Source organism: Phaseolus vulgaris, chromosome 7 (assembly GCF_000499845.2).
Source record: "Phaseolus vulgaris cultivar G19833 chromosome 7, P. vulgaris v2.0, whole genome shotgun sequence".
NCBI classification, from domain to species: Eukaryota; Viridiplantae; Streptophyta; class Magnoliopsida; order Fabales; family Fabaceae; genus Phaseolus; species Phaseolus vulgaris.
In genome coordinates this window covers 32712584-32729560 of record NC_023753.2, presented here as the reverse complement: position 1 = coordinate 32729560, position 16977 = coordinate 32712584, and the positions used below count along the sequence as shown (strand labels likewise).

The 16977-nt window shown below is 34.0% G+C and overlaps 2 protein-coding genes across 3 annotated transcripts; one reads left to right on the top strand and one right to left on the bottom strand.

The window, feature by feature from the left end:
- Positions 1 to 3241: 3241 nt before the first annotated feature.
- LOC137830102 (nuclear envelope-associated protein 2) lies at positions 3242 to 8257 on the top strand. 2 transcript variants are annotated; one of them, XM_068637238.1, is made up of 6 exons: positions 3242 to 3471; positions 4028 to 4324; positions 4553 to 4660; positions 6591 to 7052; positions 7195 to 7296; positions 7755 to 8257. In XM_068637238.1, the coding sequence occupies exons 2-6, from the start codon at positions 4130 to 4132 to the stop codon at positions 7926 to 7928; spliced, it is 1041 nt and encodes a 346-aa protein (XP_068493339.1). In that variant the 5' UTR covers positions 3242 to 3471; positions 4028 to 4129; the 3' UTR covers positions 7929 to 8257. The 2 variants fall into 2 exon arrangements, with proteins under 2 accessions (XP_068493339.1, XP_068493340.1); XM_068637239.1 differs by having other exon boundaries at positions 3309 to 3471; positions 4539 to 4660.
- A 4635-nt stretch (positions 8258 to 12892) lies between these two features.
- Positions 12893 to 16683, bottom strand: LOC137830101 (glucan endo-1,3-beta-D-glucosidase-like). Its single transcript, XM_068637237.1, has 4 exons — positions 15858 to 16683; positions 14126 to 15568; positions 13610 to 13781; positions 12893 to 13516 (listed from the first exon to the last, which is right to left on the bottom strand). The coding sequence occupies exons 1-4, from the start codon at positions 15916 to 15918 to the stop codon at positions 13327 to 13329; spliced, it is 1866 nt and encodes a 621-aa protein (XP_068493338.1). The 5' UTR covers positions 15919 to 16683; the 3' UTR covers positions 12893 to 13326.
- Between the last annotated feature and the right edge of the window lie 294 nt (positions 16684 to 16977).

Below are 16977 nucleotides of genomic sequence, written 5' to 3'. Positions count from 1 at the left end.
TTTCAACATTGTTTAAGCAACAATTTAATGCTCTAAATGAAGATAGGTAGAAACAAAAAAAATTATAGAGGGCTCGTAATCAACCACAAATCAATTTTCAATCAATTCAACTATCCTACTAAATTTAAAAATATAATTTTGGACACAATAAAAATCTAATTTACTCAATTACTAGTAATCAATTTAACCCTTTTAAATCATTAGTAAGTTCAAAATCATTATAAATTTCCAAGTTAAAAATCAATATAAATGTCCAAAATGATAAACTTTAGTTTCTCAAAACAATTCATCCATTGATCACAACTATACACAAATAAATAAAACTTAAAATAACTTCTCTTATTCAAAAATTACTTGTAGTTTCAGTAATTAATATAAAAATAGAAGTTGACACCAAAATTATACACATACTAAAACAATACAAAAGTTTCAACTATATGTTAAATTAATTGAGAAAATTATTTTTTTCAACTTATTAAATCAATAACATTTCAGCACTAGCAGAAAAAGGAATTAAAAAATTATTAGAGTGAAAATATACTTAAAATTCAAACTTGATTTATAAAACACACATTAGCTTCTAGGTGTTACGTTTTTTCAAAAATAATAATTGGGGTCAAAGTTTGAGAAAACACAATGGAGATGAGAGCTTAGGGGAAGAAGAAAAGAAATCAGAAAAAAGAAAGGTATAATTACCTTATTCGTCCCTACATTTAGGGTAAATATTCAATTTAGTATGGTGGTTTTTAAAAAAATCAAGTTAGTCCCTATGTTTTTTCATATGTATCTAAATTGGTCATTTTCGTTAAGTCTTACCTTACGACGTTAAGTATTGTTTATGTGACAGAGAAAAGTGAGATTGAGTGTTGTGTGAGGTATGAGGTGTGAAGTGACGTGGATTAACATGGAAAACGTTTGGGTGTTCTTTAGGCCATCTACCTCCGTTGCGGCCATCGAGCAACCCTCCAATGCGTCGCTGTCGTCATTACTCCTCAAGACGTCGAGGAAGTCCTCAACCTCTCCTACGACTTTCAAGGACAGGCCGTCAAATTCTTCCAGTGGAGCGGCCGTCACCTCTGCGACAAGCACACACCCTATTCCTGGAACCTCGTAGTTGACATAAAGGCGACAAGGGTGTGGTTGGTGCGAATGAGACTTTTGTCGAGATAGTGATTAAGATTGGATGAGATCCTGCCAATGTGCATGCTTATGATTTATTCATGTTTGTCATTGTTAGAGGGCTTGATGGATTGCTTGAAGCTATTAAGTTTGTTGATTCAATGAGGGATAAGAGGTGTTACCTTGGTGTGAGGTTCTTGAAGGTTGCATCGGATGAGTGTGTCAACTATCATGATATTAGGACTGCTCAGTTTTTTTGGGAGGTGTTGGTGGAGGTGGGGAGGGTGTTGTAACCCTCCACAAATATGTACAATTACTTTGCTTTGTTATTGTGGTGATAATGATGTTGCGAGGAGGATGCTTGATGAGATGGTTTATTGAGGGGCATTTCTTGATGTAGTGAGGTTGCAAGCTGATCCATAATCAAACCTGATTCCCTGCATGTCGGAACGTCTTCGTGTTTCTACAACACATCCTTCACCTGCAATTTCCAATTCGAATTAGAAAACGACAAATTAGGGATCCCACCTCTCTCTGCCACATAATCTGTCACATAACCTCTCTCTGCCACATAATCGACCACATCAGCAGCACTTGACGTGGTAAGGTGAGACTTGATAGAAAAGATCAATTTAGATACATTTTAAAAAACATAGAGACTAATTTTTTTTTAAAAAAAACTATTATACTAAATTGAATATTAATCATAAATATAGAAACAAATAAGATAATTATTCAAAAAAGAAAAAAAAGTAAGAAAGTGAAAAAATAGGTTTTAAGACTCACGTCATTACATATTCTCATCTTATAATTCTATAGCAAAATATGTCCTCAAGAATACTAACAAAATTCCTAAATATTGTATTAAAAATTATTCTATTTATATCAAACTAATACAACATAATTTAATAAATATTTTAAAATTAAGAATTACTTTTTCAAAACAAAAATAACATTTTAATGATTAAATTAAAATTTTAAGTTATAAGAATTAAGAAATAAATAAAATATTATAAAAAAGTATAAATTTTTATATATCCTTAAAATAAAACTTATAAAAACAGTTGCTTAAAAATAATGCTATATAACTATGTAAGATACTGTGTACATTCTTGTCTGAAAGTCTTACAATCATAATATAAGTATCATACTATTATATTTTATTATTTTGTGCAGTTTTATTATATCATATTATTTTTATAATTTTTATTTTAATGTAAAAGTCTTCACATTTCAAATTTTTTGATTATTTTCTTTATAATTTAAAATTTTATTAAAAAACAAAAATCTTAAATTTCAAGATACATTAACATATTGGAATAGAAAATCTTACATTAAACTCTTGAACACCTGCCACACAGTTATAGCAATGAATGGCTAAAAATATGACTTTGAATTTCAAATTTCAAAATTCAAATCCTAAAATTCTGTTTGATAGTTCAGTGTGCATTCAGTGTTAATGTACAAGTAAATACTATGTACAATAAATCTCACACATATCCACGCGTTTCAAAACCCTAAAATTTGTATTTGCCGCGCACACCCTTTCGGGTCAACACAATCATTTATCCATCCCAGCTGTAGCTTCGGAATTTGTCATCACGCCAAACCTCACCTTCAACAACCCGAACCTAGTGTCCTGCGCCACATATATATTCTATCAAATTAAATAATTAATAATCAATACTCCTATTTGCTAATGATTAAGTATTTCATATATCCTTTAATATTTTGTAACATATTAATTAATATGTATGAGAATAATAATCTTCATATAAGCAATAAAATTTAAACTCATACAAATTACTCAAATCCTTATGTTGAAGTAACTCCAATAACTCCACCAAGATGAAAATTATTTCATCAAGCAATTAAAAATACTTAATCTAATATAAACATGCTAAATATTCCTCACCAGTAAGTTATTTTATTGACCAAATTTATTTATAAACATTATCATTCCTATATATGTTTTTTAAATTATTAAATAACCTGAGTTTTTCCTTGTTAGTTCTCCTTTTCTTAATTCATTTTATATATTTACATTTACATAAAAACTAATAACATCCAAATCCGAACCTAAGCGGTTCATACATAAGACACAGACATGTCGCGCAAATCCGGCCAACTATTACTGGCAGATGAGACAAGAAACAATTTAAAAAAAAACATTAAAATATAAAAGTAGTGAAGTTGCGACATGACTCTTTGATTCCCATATTCCTTACTCAACTCATTTCAGTTCCATCGTTTCACCTTCACATTCTGTCTCTCCAGCTTTACTATTTCGTCCCCAATCAGACTCAGACAGAGTTTCGGCACAAGCAGACCAAAGATTCAACTGGGAATCTGGTATGTATGCTATCTCAGTTTTTCTTCTTCAGTGGATCAGTTCGATAAATTTCTCTTTGTGCTCAGAATTGATGTTGAATTTGATATGACAGTTTAAGATTGGATTCAAATTATTGTGAAACTTTGTTAGCAGTAGTAGACACAGCAATAAATTTCGAACACGGCTTTTCCCTGATCATATTTTTATTATCATTAGAATTATTATTTTTCCGACAATGACAGATAGACCCATGGCGGGTCACTGCTTCTTCTCTCTCTCCTCTCAATTATGAAGGGAGGGGATGCCTGGTGCAACCACTGCCAGAAAAAAACAAATTTCTCGAAATTTCATTAGGAATCAAGTTTTCCAGAGTTGCTTTGAATTTGAATCTATTGACCTTTTTTTTGAAAAGAAGATCCAGTACTTTCTAAGCTACTTTTTATTAGTTTTTATTTTTGTTTATTCACCTACTTCATTTATTTTTTTTTCTTCCCTGGTATGGTTCTTATTAAATTAAATGTTCAACTATACCTTGTTCACATGGAGGAATGAAGTTTTAATTGCTTTCATTTCAAGGACCCGTGAAGTGCTTGTCCCTGGTCCATAGGATCTGATTTGGGGCATACATACATGTAGCACACTTTCATTCTGGAATCGTTGAAAAAATATCGAGTTTCCATGTCTGAGAAACCATCTTCATCGCGGGCATCATCTATAGCTGCTCGAGAAGTTGATCCGTCGATACAGGATTTGAATGAAAAGAAACAGAGTTTTAGGCGCAACGTGGTGTCGTTAGCGACAGAGTTGAAGGAGCTTCGTAGTCGTCTTTCCTCCCAGGAACAATCGTATGCCAAAGAAACTCTAACAAGACAGGTACGAGATTTTTGTCCTCTTGGATTGTTTCCTCTGTCTTTTTTCTTATCTTCAGTATAACCATTTTATTACTTTTTTTTCTTGCTTTTTTTTGGTCGTGCTAGAAAAATTAGAACTTTGATGTCAATCATTTCTACTTTTTTTAGTGTTTGGGGTAGTGGGGTCAGCGAGAAATCATTTGAAATTTGTTGGGTCCATCAATTTTTTTTTATAGATTTTCTTTCGCAGGAAGCTGAGACAAATGCCAAGAATATGGAATTGGAAATTGGCAGGTTACAGAAGAATTTGGAACAAAAAGACCAGCAGCTTCAGGATTCAGCTTTCTCTACGGAGAAGGTTTACACTTTCTCTATAGTTTATCTTTCATCATTATTATTATTTACCGTTATTTAGTAGCACATCTGTTGATCTTATTTAGTGGCTTGATTAGGATTTTTATCTTTTGTTTACTTTCTTCAAAATTTTGCACTATTCGCTAATTGTGTCTTTTGCTTGCCTTTTATGGCTGAATTGGTGTTGATTTTGCTAGATCTTCTAATTCCTCATTAAACAATATACACATCGATGCCCATCTATTATGATGTTTTTTAACTAGTTGTCTTCTTCGCTGATCCCACCGAACTATTATTATTATTATAACCCCTGTCTACCGTGGATTCTTCAATACTTTTCATGCTGCATTTTTCTGCAGTAATTATTGGTTTGTTGACTAAAATTTATAAATTTACGAAAATAAACTTTGACGTGGAGTTTAGTCCATCATGTTAGAAAATGGCTGATACACATAATTTTATGTCAGTTTTGTTTGGAAAAGCATAAAGAAATTACCAATGTATTCAAGTGGCACTGATGGAACTAGAGCAGCTTAGTATTGTGTGCCGTTATGAATTGGAACATCTATCTAATTATTATTAAATAAAGCCAAGCAATGGTGGTTCTGTACGATGAGAACTCATTCTTACCTGCGCTTAACTTACCGGATAGGCTGCCAGAGTCTCAATTTCTAAATTCTTTCACAATGGATATCGCTTAATCACTTGGTTAGGTTCAACAAATAATGTTCATTGCTAAGGTATGGGTTGGAATTGGTGCACCTTGACAGGGTAAAAAGGGTTGTCCACGTTTAATGTGAGCTGTACTGTACCTCAGTATGGGCAACTAGAAAACATGGTACTAAGAAGTTTTGGACGTATAGGCTATAGATTTGCTTTGAATCAGGATTTTGCGGCGCATGAGTCAATTATTCATTTTTCATTACTAAATCTGTGATATACGACACCCTTTTTATGGCAGGAAAATCATATTTTTATTTATTGGATGGATAATTTTTCCCCTCCCTTTGCTGATATACTAGAAAGAAAAATAAATTCACCTACCTACATATTATATTATGGGCCTACAATACACTGCATAAATAAAAGCTAGGATACTGGAATATAGAAGGAAAATTCAGTAAATAAAGCTATTGGTAAGATGCATATTTTGTGCCTTGATTTGAGTGAAAATTAGCCATAGTTCTCTAACTAGTTATGGCAATAATTTTATGATTTATTGCCAACATTTGGCATAAATGCCTGTGTATCACGGATTGCTGTAAATCAGAATCTCATTTTATATAATTTAAATTACTCCGTAACTTCCTAAATTATTTGGAAATTTTACTTGGGTCTTCATTTATTTTTAATTGCAGCCTTAAACTTGTACTTTTGTAATTGGATCTTTCTGTATTGCTGTTGTTGCATAAAATAAACTACAAATACCTAACCATAGATCAGTCACGGAACTTATGCATCTGTTCTAGAGTGTATTGTAAGCACAATAGAGTTTGAGAGTTTCGTACTCAACCCGAGTATTCTTTCACGTAGCATCCAATAGCAACCTTGTAGAAAACTCTTATAACTGACTCACATGAAAGACACTTGTCATGTACAACATTTTTTTGAGAAATCATTTGTATATAAACTGGAGCATTACATATTAATTATGCCAGACCTCCGGGGTATTCTCTAACGGATCACTGAACATTAAGGTGCTAAGTAACTTCATTGTTGGCACTCGTTTTTTTATTGGTATCATACACCCTTTTTATATATCTTCAAGTATATATCATGTTTCTGATTACTTTACAAGCTTGTGTGTTGTTTTATAAATATATTCGAAAATCCATAGATTCTGAGCGATTGTTGTATAAATTCGAAAGTGAAACCATCCTGGATAGTAGCCTGAGTATCATTTACTCACAGCATATACTGTAATCTTGATACAGTATCTGAAGGAGTTGGATGACCTCAGAGCACAGCTTGTAGCAACGAGGGAAACTGCTGATGCAAGTGCTGCATCAGCTCAATCAGCGCAGCTTCAGTGTTCAGAACTTTTAAAAGAATTAGATAATAAAAATGGTTCAATAAGAGAGCACGAGGCTCGTGTCCTAAGGCTAGGGGAGCAACTAGACAATTTACAGAAGGATCTTCAGGCAAGAGAATCTTCACAAAAGCAATTGAAAGATGAAGTTTTGAGAATTGAGCACGATATTATGGAGGCTCTTGCAAAAGCCGGAGAGAACAAGAACTGTGAACTGCGGAAAATATTAGAAGAGGTTTCTCCTAAAAATTTTGAGAAGATGAATAAGCTTCTAGGTGTTAAGGATGAAGAAATAGCAAAACTTAAGGATGAAATTAAGATCATGTCCGCTCACTGGAAGCTCAAGACTAAGGAATTAGAGTCACAGGTAAACTACCTTGTTTATCAGTGTGATACTCTACTCATTAATTTGTTTAGTGTTTTCTTGTTATTAGAACACGTACTCTAATACATGCTTTTCTAGAGGTGCTTGGCTAATGTATCTAATGGCATTGATGTGTTTTTAACAGTTGGAGAAACAGCGGCGTACTGATCAGGAGCTGAAGAAGAAGGTTTTGAAGCTAGAATTCTGTCTGCAGGAAGCTCGTTCCCAAACCCGAAAACTCCAAAGGGTAAATTTAGCTATTGCGTAAAGTGTGTTTGGCTCAACTTATTGAAGAAATAATTGCTTATTTACTGAGAAAACTTGTTCCTATGCACTTCTGTTCAAGAGATACTTACTGTTTGTTCTTGTTTTATACAATAGATAGTTTAATTGAGCTCTCTTGGCTCTTCTTTCTGAATTTTGAATTGAATTTTTTTGATCAAAATGCTTTGATTACTTTAGCCTAGAACTTGCATTGAACCATGAAAGAGCGAAACGTGATATTGAAGGACATTTGATTTTTCATCTGCTACTGCACCATTATTCATGACTTTTCATGGATGCCTAGATATATTTGTAACGATGCCATGCCGTGTTACTTACACGATCTACCCTCCTTACTTAGGCAGCTTAGTGAAGTTAATTTCCTTTGTTTACTAATATTCTAATCAAATCTCATGTTTCATTTTATGGGTTTGTAAACAGATGGGTGAGCGACGGGACAAAGCTATTAAAGAACTGAGAGATCAATTAGCGGCAAAGCAACAAAGAGAAGTTGTTGGTGCAGATAAGCAAAATCAGAATTTCTGGGACACATCTGGATTCAAAATTGTGGTCTCTATGTCCATGTTGGTCTTGGTAGTATTTTCAAAGAGGTGAAACCATTCCTGAATCCAAAACAATTCTTGTATAGAGTTACCTATATACTTTAGCAGACTAGAGAAATTGTAGAAGCCTTTTTGGGATGTAGAAATGCAGTTTTACAGATAAACTAGCTTTAGCTTGTGCAGTATGTACATGTAGCACGAGGATCACAATTTTTCCGGTGCTCCAGAAAATACATTGCAGACAGTAGTTGCGTTTCCTCCTTTATCATGGCCCCATTATTACTCTTTGTTGGGCCAGTTCAGCTTAGTTCATGCATTTCTCAGCAAAGAAAGTGACGTGATGGTTCTTTTTCTTTAACGTGATTCTACAGTTGCCATGCTGATGGTTGTTTATTCTCATTTCTAAAGAAAAGGAAATTTTGTAAAAAAGATACTTAATAATGTGGTTTAGGTATTGCCCTGCTGGCAAATCTTTGGATATCAGAAAAGTGGGTCACATGCGTCGGTTTAAAAGTCAATGTGTTTGTAGGATTCCCCTGATTGCTGTTTTGGTGTTTCTTCTCTATTTTCTCCGAGGTTAGAATTGGCATCCAATGCATTCATCATAATAACTCTCTTGGAAATCTTTGACTTATTGGCTTGCTTCATTTTTCATTAAGGGTTTCAAGTTTAATATGTTTTCTCCAAACTATATTGTTTTTAGTTTTAAAATACATAACAGTTTGTAAGTTTATTTAAAATTTATTTTGTAAAGATACCTTATAAATGGGTAAAAATATGTTAATTCGTTTAAATTTATCTGGTGGTCAGTACAATTATGTTTTTTTAATAAATTGTGTAATTTATAAATATTATATTAAAATAGAGCTAAAAATGATAAAATAGAGTTGCATATTTATTTTATAAGGTTTTCCGTTGTTTAGATCAACCTTAACTTGATCTAATCTAATTCAATTAGTCTAAGTTGAGCTTTACTTATGATTATTAAACACAAATTAATTTACTTTTATACAAGTTAAGTGATGAGTTTAATATGAGACATGTCTTAAATTTGTGATAAGTTTTTTTTTTTTCATATCTTGAATTAATTTAAATAAATTTGTTATGACTTATTATGAACTTATTGAACTCATTGATTTTTGTAAAAATTGTATTATGTTTTTAATTAAAGAGATACTTAAAAATTATAACTTAAAAAAAAACCTTCAACATTTTCACTCCATCCAATCTTAACTCATTCAGGAGTGAATTGAGTTGGATTGGATTTAATATAAAAAAAATATAAGAATCAAACCCAACTCAATTTCATGTTTTTTTAATGGGTTGGATAATGAGTTTAGTCAAATCCTACTCAACCCAACTAGTGAATAGAGTTGATATTACTTTCTTCAAAATTTAAAATTCAATCTAAGTGGTTTTAATTAATTAATAAATTATGTTTCAAATAAAATAAACTCTAAGGTATATTGTTTAACCTTGTTCAATATATATTATATTGAAAATTAAAATAATGTTATTTAATATTCTTAATTTAATTATCTTTAAACTTTTAAACCTTCAAAAGGTGTAATTCAGTTTGTTTAATACAATGTGTGGACTACTTTCAATTTTTACATTTAAAATAGCCTTCAAATACTGTTATAAAAATTTCAATGAGCTGCCTTATTTAAAAAATAATAATAGTTTATGTCGTTAGTAGTTAATAGTATATATATGAATCTACTTATATGCAATATTTGAGGTAAAAATATCACAATTTTACAAAAATGTATAATAATGACTAATTGTGTGATAGAAATGGTTCATTTTATTTATTTATTCTTAATTATTTTAAAAATAAAATTAATCATATTTGCGTACATAATTATCCCCTTATTTAAGTGAATGCTGAGTGCACATTTTTGTGTTAATCCTTACTCTTGTCATTTATAATCATAGTCTTCATGGTTTGTTATATGATTACAAGAACCATCCCTTTATCTAATTTTTTTTAATTGATGTAGAAGGGTCTAGGACCACCTTCCATGAAAGGCAACCACAAGAGCGTTTAGGACAAGAGCGTCTATGACCAACCTTACATGAAGGGCAGCCACAAGAGCGTCTAGGACCAACCACAAGGTCCATGACCAAGAGAGTGAATGAAGATTAAGACAAGGCTACGGATGGAAGGGAAACATATGTATACATGTTCCAAGAAGCCCATCAAGCGTAGCATAGCTTTATTTGTGGTGCAAATAGCATAGAATTGTGAACCTTGTTTAAATTTGCAAATTAGGATTACCTAGATTAGTTTACGGTTTCTAGAACCTACCACACTAATCTAGGGTCGACCATGTGAAGGCTAGGTGTCCCATGTGCTTGTGCTCACATTTGCATGTAATTTAGCTTACATTTGCTTTACCATTTACGGTCCTCCTTAGGCTATTTAAGGAGAAGCCTACCTCATGTAAATCTAAGATTAATTTGAGTATTGTTATGCTGTCAAACTTGAAGGAGTTCAGAATGAATTGGACAAACAAATAAAAATAGGCACTCAAATAATGGATGACACACAAAAGGAACCTAAAGATTGACACTAGAATTGATTTGAAAAACCAAAACAGCACCACTGAAAAAAAAAATATTGTGGTCCAGAAAGCGTGACTTTAAAGATTTATGTTGAGCTGACTATTTTGTATTTGTTTCTGAAAATTTAAACACAATAAATTCAGTTTCTTAACAAACTTTTGGCGTTGGTTTCACTCCAATCACATGCGCCAATTAATTATTATAATTTTTCCAAAAACAGTTTCCAATTATCGCCAGGTGTTGCGCTAGAATGCACACTTCTTTTGTGTGATTTATCTATTTTTTTCTATTTTGTTTTTTCAACTGATTCTTTTTTTCTTTTTTTGATAATACTTCAAACCACTGAATTCCAGAAGCTCATAATTTTCTTATGACGTATTTAATTTTCATAAAACAAAACAGTCAGAACAGAATTTGTTAAAAACAGAGGATTCTAAATCTGGAATTAAAAACATAATGAGATACTTCAAAAACACAATGGAATGAATGTGATGGAATTTGTATGGATCTAACACACAAATATGAACTCAAACTAAAAGGAAAAATGCACCAAAGGATCAAATCAAAACAGAATTCAGATTAAGCACTCAAATCAAAACAAGAAACAAATAAATCAAGAAAAGTACTACTAAAATTTGTTGACAAATTTGGAATCACATGACTTGACAAAACTTATAGATTCAGAAAATAAAATGACTCAAACAAATCATATGAACCAAATAAAAATTCAAGCAAGACTCAAATATGCTAAAATAAAAACAACAACACAATTCACCATGGAGTCCTACACAAAATTGCAAATAAGATGCTCAAGCACAAATTGAACAATTCTACCGATTGAAATGCTTATAATAGCATCCAAATCAAATTAAAAACGTAAAACAGCAAGACAACTTGAACAAAAGATGAACAACACATAAATAAGAAGAACTCAAGCAGAAAAATGAAAAGAGATACTTATCTCTTGAAGACCATAGCTCTAGATACCAAAGGATGGCATTGAGCTCTTCTCTTTTGCGTTTTTGTGGTGGTGGCGGAAGCTTGGACGGATTGTAGGTGGATCAAGGCCCTCCTAGGAGGTGTGGTGGCCTTGTAGGTGCAGGAATAGTAGGGATGTGAGGGAGGTTCGGCCAGCCCTCTTTGATAGGTGAATGGGTTGAAGATCAATGACCTAAATCTAGAGAGATTGTAGGCAAAGGGAGTATGTATGACTCAAGTTTAGCAGCATAACAATACTCAAATTAATCTTAGATTTACATGAGGTAGGCTCCTCCTTAAATAGCCTAAGGAAGACCGTAAATGGTAAAGCAAATGTAAACTAAATTACATGCAAATGTGAGCACATGGAAGCACATGGAGCACATGGGACACCTAGCCTTCACATGGCCGGCCCTAGATTAGTGTGGTAGGTTCTAGAAACTGTAAACTAATCTAGGTAATCCTAATTTGCAAATTTAAGCAAGGTTCACAATTCTATGCTATTTGCACCACAAATAAAGCTATGCTACGCTTGATGGGCTTCTTGGAACATGTATACATATGTTTCCCTTCCATCCGTAGCCTTATCCCAATCTTCATTCACTCTCTTGGTCATGGACCTTGTGGTTGGTCCTAGACGCTCTTGTGGTTGCCCTTCATGTAAGGTTGGTCCTAGACGCTCTTGTCCTAGACGCTCTTGTGGTTGCCTTTCATGGAAGGTGGTGTTTGGCCCTCTTCCATCAAGTGAAGCATGGAAGCTCAAGAAAGCAAACAAAAAACTCTGGAAAGGAAATTCAAGCTACATCAGCCATCAAGATGTTACAGATAAAGAGAACGAAGAACTGGAACATGACAAATTTTGAAGAGATAATTCATACTTAACCGATGTATTACATTGAGAGAAAATCCATTTATCTTAATCTCAATAGTGTATCTCATAAATAAATAATGGCAAAATTCTCCTCTCAACTCCATATCTTACCGTTCTGTTCTATATTAATTGTAAAAAATTGGTTTTAATTCTTTTTTAAATTTTAAATAATCTTAAATAAAGCATATTTTTATATTTTTTAATAATTTCATGTCTCCTCGGCTTCCCCTATCCCTTTTAATGACATAACTCAATTTCAGTTATAATATTTTCATTCTTCCCAAGCCATTCTTTCCTAACCGTATTGTTTGAGAGATCAATTTTATTATTTGAGTGTGTGCGAAGATAGTTTTTTTTTAGTCTGTATTCCATATTTTTAACTCTCTTTTTTCTAGGTTTTGTGACTTCTAAAAAAGTAAAAATAAAATAAATATCATATAACTTATCTCAACTATCAACTTTCAATACAACCATTTACAATCACTTGAAAATGAAGATGAATGTATCACACTTTTCGATCTACTAATAAAGGTATTATCGGAATTAAAAAAAAAATATAGAGGTGAGGATAGCTAGTTATGTTTTTGGAAGAATTTGGCTAAATAATAATTGACTGTTTTCATTAAATTTGAAATGGGACTCTTTCAAGGAATAACAATCCCCCATAGAAGACTACTTTCCAATTTCCAAAACAACTAAGATCAATTTACACTGAACTGACTACAAACTCCATACAATGAAAAGAACTAGAAAGCTTTCAAAAACTATGTACACGACCGATATTAATTATAGTCTGTGGTACAACCTAGATACCACAAAGCAGCAATTATTTCCATACTTAGATTTCCCTCACCTTCACCTAAGCTAAATTTAACACATACAATCACTTAACCTTCTTCTGTTCCGTTCTTACTCTAACATCTTTCTGCACCTAATGTAAAATGCTACATTACAACTCCAACGCACAGCTAGAGATACTATATATCGATCGAGCATTTCATGCTATGATTCGGATTGAATCTTGTTTTGAACTCTATGGATGCATACCGAGTCTCGTAGTGACCAATGATACCATCAGAACAATGCAGCCAACAGAAGGTCTCAAACTCATAGAATGCGAGGCTGACGTTGTATTTACAACAGGAGGGCTTTCATACCCAAAATCTGGCATTGTACCTGACGCGGGGTTGCTTGAATTTAACACTGAAGGTGGGGTACCATACCTGCAAAAGGGTAGTGTTATAAAGGACCATTACTAGTATGCTTATGGAGCTTTAGAGCTATTGAAACCATGAAAAGCATGGTTTCTCCCTTACCCGAATGGGCCTGTTACTGATGTTGTTGGTGGTGCCGTTGGAATTGATGGTGCAGGCGTTACTGGACTTGGTGGTGGTAGTGTTGGACTTGATTGTGTAAGTGGTGTTGGGGGTGATGACTTTGGTGTTGTTGTTGATGACGATGAGGATAGGAAAACGCATGAACCCGAGCCTATTCACAGTTCAGAAGAGCAAGTTAAAAATGGCCACTCGTTTACAATTGTCCGTTTAAATAAACAACTTAATTAAAATTGGTACTTCTCATATAATTACTAACGTATAAGTTGTTTTTATAGAGTAGTTATCTTGAAAAGCTTATTGAAGTAGTACGGAAATAGGTATATACATATCATAAGCTTTTTTTCCCCGTAAGCTCTCTCAAATACTAGTGTAAATGATTACGTTACAAGATAAGACTAAGTTTCTGTCAGCATAAATTTCTATGTGCTCTTCCAAAAGGATCTTGGAATAATAAAAGGAAGGGTTGCTAAAACTATTAAGAATTTAAGATCTTACTTGGATTTGTGTTAACTAAGGTGGCACTCCCTCCAAAGTCGCAGCTTGTTGGAGCTGGATTCTTTTGATAGTAGCTGTTGAAGGCAAAAGAAGCATGGTTCTGCAATGTAACTGGACTGTAACAATTCCCACCCTGCTGAATTTGAGAACAATCTGACCCACCCATTCCACAAGCATAGTCTAGTGCTGCTTGAAGAGAAGCTTCAGCAGCTCCTTGTTTTGCCACACACCAACTCTGCCCCTGAATGGCTGGAGCATTAGTGTTTGCAGGGGGTGGTTGAGGTTGGGGATTTGTGACAGGAACATTTCCTGATGAAGGTGGATAAGTTACAGGGTTGGTTGTTGGGGGTGGTATCCCTACAGGAGTTGTTGTAGCCGGATTGCTCACTGGTACTGGTGTATTGGCTGGATTTGTGGGAGGAAAAGGCACAGGTGTGGTAGAAGGAACTGTCACGGGCATTCCAGCAGGATTGGAAGGGGAAATTGTGACAGGATTTGTGGCAGGAACTGTGATGATGGTTGGTGTATCTGGGGGCGTGATGATTGGAATGGATGATGCTGGATTTGTGGGGAAAACTGTGTTTGTTGGGCTGGTTGTATCATCTAGACTTCTCCTTTTGTGGGATTCACTGAGCATCTCTCTGCGGGAGACAGGAAACAGTTCCTCCTCTTCCCTTTTGAGTTCTTTACTTGCAAAATCTTCTGTTCTATGCATCTCTGCATACAATGCAGCTATTCTTTTTGTAATATGAGTTTTTGCTTCTAGATATTTGGATAGCCTCTCACAAAATTGAGCTAATTCCATTGAAGTGGGGATAACTGTGCTCTTGATTGTTAGAACAATAGGAACATCTTTGCGAGGAAGAATGGAAGCAGCAAGAGTGGCTCGTTTTACTATGGCATGAAGAAAGTGACTATCCATGCTTAATTCTCCATCAATGCTGTCTTCTACCATGACAAAGGATTTCATTTCCCTTATAAATGAAAGAATCCTACGAATACTATTTTCATGCGATGTATTCAACTTTTCTAAGAATGAAAGTGGAAATGCTACTGAGATTTTTACCTCCCTCCCTATATGAAGCTCTCTGAGAACTGAACCAATTGATTTCAAAGCACGTGAGAACAAAGGCATCTCATTTTGTGCTAAGCACTCACTGCCACAGTTAGCAATGATGCTTTTGATGTTTGAATGTGGGAGAAAGTTAAGTAGACGAGCTTTTAGTTCGGAGGGTTTCGAAGTAATTAAACTTTGAACTTGACTTCTGTTCAAGTACAAATCAGTCGGCACCATGGAGTTGCTGAGCGTGCTCAAAATCCTGTGATCTGTAACAAAAATTCGAATCTGGGACATGGAAACGTTCTTTTGCTGGAGGAATGATATGGTTCTAGCAGATGTTGAAGTGCCTCCCCTCTCACGGTAGGAAATACCCACCAGAGATCCTGAGAGTGAAACAAGAGAATCACAATATTATAAACAAGTCCAATTTATTTCTCACTTGAATTTGAGCTGCCTCCACTGATTTTGCTACAATAGCAAAGTGGAGCACTCCAAAAACTAAAGACAAAAAATCAACATATTGGAATGAATGTAATCACTAAGTGCTGTGGATTCAGAAACCAGTAAGCAAAGAAAGGAGAAACGGCTAATTTTGGATTTTTGCCAAGAATACTCACAGGAATAAATGCGATTACTATTCAGAGATACTATATATCAGTGTCGGTTACTCACCAGAACTGGAGATAATGAGAAAGGAGAGAAACAAGAGGCATAGAGAAGCTTCCTTGGCCATTTCAGTGTAACTGGAAAGTAGAAGAATGACCTGGTTAGGATTTCAGTGCGATTCATGCAGCATCAGTGCTTTAAAGACATATAAGTGTATCAGTGACATAGAACATGAATAAAAGCCCAGAGAGACGGGGGGTGCTGAAGATAAAGGTGATGAGTGAGAAGGGGAGAAAAAGGTGTCAAAAAAGAAGGACGACCATGTTGTTATGATAAAAAAGAAAAAGATATCATAGTAGATTGGACTATGTTACTTTGTCTCGAAGGATTGAGTTGGAAATCTTTTGGTCTGATAACAGTATGGAGAATCTCTATATCTTTACCAAAGCCCTTATGTGCATGGCCAATGCTGGGACACCATGCCCTTCAATTTAGATTATGATTTATGCACATGTTCCTCGGTAAGGGCTTGTGATTTTGGATTCCATATTTCACAAAACCACGTGTTGGAGGCAGTGGATATTATATTCTGCCATGGTGAAAATTTGGCTAGAAAAAACCATGCTGCATGAAAGACTCAACTTTGTAACAAAACACATACAAATTATTTTGGATCACTTTTATAAATTTTGAAAGTAATGTTTTGAGGGTAACAAGAAAAAGAGGGAGAAAAGGGGTAGCAAAAGAAAATGGTTTTGCTTTAATTCGGATGAGATCAAATATGGATTACTGTGAGCTTTTGGGTACCTATTAACGATTAAAAGTTGCTAAAGGTGTATTTTACCAAAATCATTCTTCGTCGGGTAGCAAAAACCACAAGGGATGGATTAACAATAGAAGATGAAATTGCGAAGAATTTATTGAGCTGAGTAGGATGAAAAAAGTTGATTTTGGTTATTGGCTTTGGACATTTCTCTTTCACATAAAGTATATGCTCTGTACTAGTCATATGCAACCCTTGTTCAATTTTCCAATATTTCGACAACATGGGTGGGACAACCCATGTGGCATAGCATAGTCTTAATCTTAATCTGCCTTCTCTCTTTTCAAGTTTCAACGTAATCAAAAGCATTGTGTGACTAGGTCTCCAGCCAAAAGCAAAGCAGATTAGAGAGAGAAACAGAGT